We start from the raw sequence: 7,484 nt of genomic DNA, 5'->3' as shown, positions 1-7,484 counted from the left end.
TCATATGACATTAACAAATCAAGCAGAAAACCGGGGAATTCCAATGCAATGGTGATGAGCGAGTTTGAAGACGTGAATTGTTGGAGTCATAAAAGCCTGAGAAAGAAGGACTGAGAACTGAGAAGAAGACGTGACTAAAGCTGAGTCAGATCTACTGTACATCATGCTCAACTGGGATTAATCCGTACTAAGTACTTCAACTTGTCCACTAAAATTCAACTATTTAGGGTACTGTACTACGTTGATCGTAGTCAAAGGTTGAGCAGGCAACGTGCAGTTGATTAATGAGCCCTCATGCTGACCGGATAATAACCACCGGAGAAAACTCCCCAAGCTAGGGATTCCATTTGTCCATTTCCCTATTCCTTTCTCTCTGGCTTGAATCTTGGACAACTTGCATTAATTTAGCAATTAGTGCTAAGTACAGGGCTTGAATAAGCGTGCCACTTGGTTGTGATGGACTCTTCATTTATTGTCCTTTTAAGCTTTCTGCCCCCTTTAAAAAGTACACGTTGATTTGATTTAATGAGGGTATAAAATTGAAAAAAAAAAAAGATAAAATAGTTCAAAACGTTCGTCATTTTTTAAGAATTGAATTTTTTCATCTTTTACTTTTAAGATATTAAAAATTTGTGTTAGTTACAAATTTAAGTTAATAAAATTTGATTCTAACTTAAGTTTTCAATTACTTTTTAACCCGAAATCACCACGTAACTCGTATGTAATCATTTTTTATGCACAAAAAGATTACATGCCACTTTTTTAATAACAAAAATGAATGTGAATTGGATCATATCCTACCTTTTTAAGAAAAAGAATAAGGTTCGGATCAAATCATACTTTGTTAGAAACAAAAATGAATATGAATCGGGTCAACTGATTAATTACAAATGGGATCTAATTTTTTTCGTCTCTTAAAAAGTAACTATCTATGAGTCACGTTATGGACTTGGAGTAAAAGTGGTCAAAATCTACATTTGGACCAAACTTTACTGACTTGTTTTTGTAAAAGACATCAAGTTACCATTTTAAAAGTAAAAAATTAAAATTTTCATTTAACAAAATATGTGGGACATTTGAATGATTTTTCCCAAAAAAAGGGTATATATGGCATTAAGTTACATCAGTTTCAAAAGTAAAAGAGTATATTTAACAGTTTCTCACGTCATTTAATTGCATTTAAGTGCGAAAATAAATGCTTTGCTTTGTAAAAAGAAGCACATAGGGCAAAACACAGCCACTTGGAGTATGTACTAAGATAGTGTAGCTGGTAATGACACATTCAAAGAAATGTAATTATTAATCAGTAAATATTCATGTCCTGTATTCATACTGATACATGAGGGGTGAAATCAACTTTCTTGATTTTGAAACATACCTGGTTCATTAATAATTACATTGCGTTTGATCTACTTATACGTGTATATCAACATTTGAAAATGATAAATAAGTGCAGTTGCTTGGATTTGAGTGGTTCTTTAGCATGCTAAGTACTCATTTAGGGTTGCAGTGATTTTACCAAAATGTTGAGTAAATGGTAAATGCAGTTTGAGGGGTGTTCGGCGACAAGCCAAGGCACTCCAAACTTTACCCCAAGTTTGTTCGACATGTGATATTATCTGAACTAAAAGGGAGTAGAACTGTAGAAGATGAAGATAATGAACAAATTAATATACTTCTTGTCCTTAATCCTTGTACATTTTTTTTTTAAATTTTTGTACTCCTCTCTTTGCTCAATTATTATACTTACAAATAGCACTAACCTTCACTAACGTTTATCATAATCAACAGATAGCTTCTAGAGGTTGTTAGAGTAGCCTTCCGGTAACATTTTTCAGTTACTTAATATTTTTTTCGTACTATCTAAGTATAAGATTGAATTCCTATTCATGAAAGTAATATATATTTTTGCTCCCCCTCTATTTGGTATATAAGTGGCACAAATAGTATTTGACTGGTTGCCTATTGAGACTCTATAATCATGCTGCAATATCCATGCACTAGAATAGTCTAGCTAATGTAGTGTGGGTGGTCCAAGAATGTACATATATTACTTGACAAATACTCCTGTCAAAGCTAAGATCATCATTGATTGGAAAAAAATATCATATATAACTAGATAAAAGTTCGAAGAAAATTCAATCAAATTTCAAAAACTGCGAGGAGGTCTTCATAATCACCATAAATTTAGGGGAAGCCAACATAATTTGGCCTTTTTCATAGGCTGCAAATCCCTCGGGACCTAAATTCCCTTTGATTTAACACTTTTGGGCAACTGTAGCAAAAGAAGAGCCAAAGGAGAGGAAACTTGTTTCACCTTAAATAGCTCTCAGTGTATCTCTTTTGGTTTTCCTCCCTTGAATTCCAAAGCCCCTTTCTTTTCTTTTCTTTTCACAAACAAACCACTCATGTCTCTGTCTGTGTCTTTTATTCTCTCTCCTTCTCTGCACCTCTTTTATTTTCTCTCCTTTTCTTTTCTTTTTTTTTGTCAAAGCCCCTTTTTATTTTCTCTCCTTTTTTTTTATTAATACTAGCTTTAGTATTAATTAATTTTGTGCCTATGCAGCATTGTACAAAAGGGAGCAACTGCTCCATCTCTGCACCTCTTATTGGTTGCGTATTTTCCAACAGTCCCTCTTGAGTTGCTCAAATAGGTGGGGACTAGTGCCAGTAGTCCAGTACTACTTGCACTAACACTTAATCACTCGTGTCACCAAATCCAACCCAAAACAATTACACACAGTAATAGTGAATGACAGACACAGACAACCAACTGGGGTTGGGCCAAGTGGTAAGCAGTTTGGTTCCGCTTAAACAAATCTCGGGTTCGAAACCTGGCGTATGCAGCTACCCTTGTTGGGAGACTCACCCACCACAGGTGTGCGACTTGGGTCGGGCAAAGCCCTGGATACCGTGGCAGGCAATAAAAAAAAAAAAGAAAAAGACAGACACAGACAAATGTACAAATCTGAAGTCCAAATCAACCAACCAAGACAATCAAGGCAGCAATAAATTCTTTTTCAATCCTTTTACTCTAAAACCTGATTGGTGGGTCTTTCTCAGACAAGTCTTCTTTCTACTCATTTTCTCTCTCTGCCTGCTGCTTCTCTCTGGATCTAAAACTAAACCAATAACAATGGCCGCATGAACAAGTGTCTGTTTTTCCTTTTTCTCTCTCATTAGGGTTTGTTCCCTTATTCCCCCTCTAAATTTGGCAAAATGCCGCCATTTATTTTCTAACCTTGTCTCCTCCACCTTTACTTCTATCCCTCTATTTTTAGAAACCCTTCTTGTCCTTTTTAAACTTTGCATTGTATGCTGGTTTATTCCTGGATTGCTCGAGGGGTTTTGGATACCTTGACTCTTGGTGACTTTCTGATCCCATAATATCCTTTTCTACCATGGCTAGAGAGAAGATTCAGATCAGGAAAATCGATAACGCAACGGCCAGGCAGGTGACTTTCTCAAAGAGAAGAAGAGGACTTTTCAAGAAAGCTGAAGAACTTTCAGTTCTCTGCGATGCTGATGTTGCTCTCATCCTCTTCTCCTCCACTGGCAAGCTTTTTGAGTATTCCAGCTCCAGGTAATTGATCGCTTAATCTCCGTCAGCTAGCTCCTGTATGTATTTCTGGTCACAAATAGTTTAGTTAGCATATCTAGGCTCTTGTTGAATTTTGTGTTAAAGAAATGTAGAAGGTGGTGGAGCATTCATTGGAGAGAGTGAGGAAAAGAACATATAGTACTATTTATATTGATGTTGGTATTCTGAAAGGGTTATAATGATTGATAAATTTTGTTGGGGAATCATTCCTCTAGTGAATCCGTGGTTACTGGTTTCAGCTAACATGGGCTTTTGATCTTATGGTGCCAAGTGCCAGCATGGTCATTTCAGGTTTTCTCATTGTCTAGGTTATTTTCTGCATATCTAGTTCTTTACGTTTTTCACTTTTATGCTATAGCAAGAATCAAGATTGCTTTTTGGCTCGTTTCATGAAAATATTGTTGTATCTGTTTTGATTCTCTAAGTGCAGATGATGGTGTGTAACGAGAAAAAAGCTACTTTACTTTTTTTGTGTCGTTGATATATTATTGTTGTTTTTGTTAGAAGATGTGGAGAGAAAATAAGACAGAGAGACACTGAAGACATTTGCTTAGTTAAATATTGGTTATGGAAGAAAATAAATATATTAAATTATTCCTTTTTTTTTTCCCTTTTTTGCTTTTATATACTGATCCAACTGAGGAAGATTAGGCAATAATTGGACCGATGTCTGCGTTACATGACGCTAGAGATGACAAATTTGCAGAATTCTGATAATTATCGCTCGTGCCCCAAAAAGATAAGGATGGTTTCTGCCAACTTTAAAGATAAGGGAAAAATTACTTCAAAATGTCTTTTTTATTTGATTGTCAGGTACGTTTTTTACTTCAAAATGGTTTCAAGTACGTTTGTTTTTTATTTGATTGTTGTTCATTGCAATGTAACGAGGGAGTTCAGCTCTCTATAAGGATGCTAGATCTGATAGATGTGAATTGTTGGATGCTAAATTATTGGACACTAACTCGGGAAGGAAAGTAGGTATAATTGATTAAACAATAAGACAAAAATTTCCTATCAGCTAATCTAGTATAATGTTTGTTGTCTCGTTAAACTTTTAATTTTCTTTTCTTCAAAAATAGTTAGGAATAATTCCTTTTTTCTGTGTATAATGTCTTCAAAAATAGTTGGGAGTTTTCACATGTGATATGCTAGTACTTCTTATCGAACACATTTGAAACCAAGTGATTTTGGGGAATCAATTGAACTCGTTGTTGAAGATCAATTTCTACGGATAAACTACTGTTTCAAATAAACACATTTCTGCAGATGTACATTTATGAGCAGTGGTATGCTTTAGTGTCTATCAAGCACGAAGGCAAATGTCACTAGCTGTTTTTGCTGGTTTCATGCACCTACGTTTTAACTGATTCATCTACAATCAATTTGCAACTTTTCCATTGGTTGATTCTGAATTAGATGTGGTTTATAGTATGAAGGAAATACTCGAAAGGCACAACTTACACTCGAAGAATCTTGAAAAAATGGAGCAGCCATCGCTTGAGCTGCAGGTGAGTTTCAAGTGGCCAAGCAGCGGATGCTGTATTTGTCATTCCACGATGATTCTGCACCGTTAGAAGTTCTGTATGATTAACATGAATGATCCTCGCTGTTTATGTGAAAAGTCCTTGTAGATCAGTCTAAAATGGTTCTTTTGAAGGGTTGATACTACACTTGGCAATTTGGTTCCTTTTCGCATAGATTTGATTTGTAAAGGAACGGAAATCTTATTTGATGCAGCTGGTGGAGAATAGCAATTGCTCTCGATTAAGCAAGGAAGTTGCTGAGAAAAGCCATCAACTGAGGTCTGTTCTTCTATGTGTTCAACTATGTTTTCTCTTTTTGATGTTCACTGGCATCTATGAAAATTTAACATTGCCAATTCAGGCAAATGAGAGGAGAGGAGCTCCAAGGATTGACTGTTGATGATCTGCAGCAATTAGAGAGGTCGCTTGAAGCTGGATTGAACCGTGTGATAGAGAAAAAGGTTCCAACTTCTTTCCATATGCATTAATGTCGAAGGTATTATAATTTTGATCCTTCATTTCTTAGGTTGGAAACATATGCCTTACAGAATTTTGTTCATTTGTTCAGGGCGAAAAGATAATGAAGGAAATTAATCACCTTCAGCGAAAGGTGAGAAAATTTTTGTGCTTCCACTATTAGCTTTGACCAGCATTTGCTTTTGGTACATTTCCTTTACTCCCATATTTGGTGTCTCTGCTTCTTAAATTGCCCTTAAAAGTGAAACTATCATTCGTACAGGGAATGCAACTAATGGAAGAGAATGAGCGTTTGAAGCAACAGGTAAGTACAGCCATGGACCTCTGGGATCTTATCTTGTGGATTTCTTCCTACCCCATTACCTCGTTTGTTTCTCTGGTGCACGCCCATTATGGCAGCTTCGATTGTTTGCCTGAAGGTGATGGGGGTATCCAATGGAAGCGGGCAAATGGCAGCAGATGATTCAGAGAACGTTCTGTACGAGGAAGGCCAATCATCTGAATCGGTTACTAACGTCTGCAGCTCTACTGGCGGTCCACAAGACTATGAAAGTTCTGATACCTCTCTCAAATTGGGGTAAGTCCATGATTCCTACAAGCTATTGACAACACAAATATCTTAAAAAGGATTCGGGGACATGTTACTGTCATATTAGTCTTTTTTTTTTTGAGGGGGGATTCAGAATGACTTTATTTGCATCACAGATTCATGCAGATCAATGATTAAATGATAACAGCAACAGATATCTTTCCTAACCTTCTCAGTCCAAATTCTTGGAATTTGTTTTTTGCAGGCTGCCATACTCAGGTCGATTGGAAAAGTAAAGTAGTATGTAACACCAAAACGGGCAAATGTGTTGTTGGTGGTCACATTGCATGAAATAAGATGTAAAAGCTAACCAGCAACTTGAGATTCTTGATTCAAAACCAAGCATATTTAAAGAGAGGGAGGGAGTTGATGAGACTGCAGATGATGAAACCATAAGTATCATTGACAGTAAAAATGGGATACGTTGCTAACCAGTATTTCGAGACTTTCTCATTCATCCCTACTGCTACTATTCAATAACTTTAATAGCTATTGCATTTAATAAATTGAGGCCTCTGCCATGGCTATTCTGTGCTAGCTACTTCTTTCATTTGGTTTTATTGATCTCACTTTTGATAAACACTTGTACGTTGCATTATATGAATTTTCAGGGTAAATTGCTTAAATAGAGTTCATAGAGGTTAAGGCTTATCTTCTTCATTTTTTATTTTTTTTGGCTCCTTTTAAGGAAGCGTTGCTTGATTAGGGCTTTATTAACCTATATTAAAAAATACATTGTAGATGCCTTTCATCTTAACCAAGTTTTAAATCTTAAAAACCTAACAGGGATGCTTCTTAAAGATACTTAAAGCATGTCTAGATATTTTTTTTAAAATTTACTTGGAGTATATGTTTTTTTTTATTATTGTAATTTTTGGAATTTAAGAGCGCGAATGGGAATGCCTTTCATGAAAATGAGACCACAATATAGAGCATGAATTTAATAGGAGATTATTGGGAATAATAATATTTTGAAAAAAATTGTAACACTTTTTATGATATAATGTGTGTCAGATAAAAAATAGTTAAAAAAGAAAAAATAATTAAAAAATTTTGTTTATAATGCATTCAAATAAAATTTTTTTTTTTTTGCAAGTAAAATCATATCGAAACAGTTACTTTTCTAGGAATTGGTTTCCACATGTTAGCCATGCCTTGCTAGTTGCCACATCTCCATGCAGTGAAAACTGCAGAGTTCAGTGCTTGCTACAAATATTAATAAACCCTTCTGATTTCTGAAATTTGTTGAAAACTGCAGAGTTCAGTGCTTGCTACAAATATTAATAAACCCTTC

The 7,484-nt window shown here is 35.4% G+C and overlaps 1 protein-coding gene across 2 annotated transcripts; it reads left to right on the top strand.

Annotated features, from left to right (window-relative positions):
* Window positions 1–3,011: 3,011 nt before the first annotated feature.
* LOC113701947 (MADS-box protein SVP) lies at window positions 3,012–6,727 on the top strand. Of its 2 annotated transcripts, XM_027222861.2 has the most exons (9): window positions 3,451–3,583; window positions 4,308–4,414; window positions 5,031–5,109; window positions 5,339–5,403; window positions 5,486–5,585; window positions 5,693–5,734; window positions 5,864–5,905; window positions 6,021–6,178; window positions 6,396–6,727. In XM_027222861.2, the coding sequence occupies exons 2-9, from the start codon at window positions 4,347–4,349 to the stop codon at window positions 6,424–6,426; spliced, it is 585 nt and encodes a 194-aa protein (XP_027078662.1). In that variant the 5' UTR covers window positions 3,451–3,583; window positions 4,308–4,346; the 3' UTR covers window positions 6,427–6,727. The 2 variants fall into 2 exon arrangements, with proteins under 2 accessions (XP_027078661.1, XP_027078662.1); XM_027222860.2 differs by lacking the exon at window positions 4,308–4,414 and having other exon boundaries at window positions 3,012–3,583.
* Window positions 6,728–7,484: the final 757 nt, after the last annotated feature.

This window comes from Coffea arabica, chromosome 7e, assembly GCF_036785885.1.
Source record: "Coffea arabica cultivar ET-39 chromosome 7e, Coffea Arabica ET-39 HiFi, whole genome shotgun sequence".
NCBI lineage: Eukaryota > Viridiplantae > Streptophyta > Magnoliopsida > Gentianales > Rubiaceae > Coffea > Coffea arabica.
Note: the sequence above shows the minus strand (reverse complement) of the source record. Positions and strands in the feature narration are given on the sequence as shown.

Bases quoted from the DNA above. Each gene is read 5' to 3' on its own strand.
- LOC113701947 (XM_027222860.2), top strand. From the start codon at position 3,402: ATGGCTAGAGAGAAGATTCAGATCAGGAAAATCGATAACGCAACGGCC. The intron at 5,586-5,692 runs GTTCCAACTTCT...TCATTTGTTCAG, and splicing joins ACCGTGTGATAGAGAAAAAG to GGCGAAAAGATAATGAAGGA. The intron at 5,906-6,020 runs GTAAGTACAGCC...GTTTGCCTGAAG, and splicing joins ATGAGCGTTTGAAGCAACAG to GTGATGGGGGTATCCAATGG.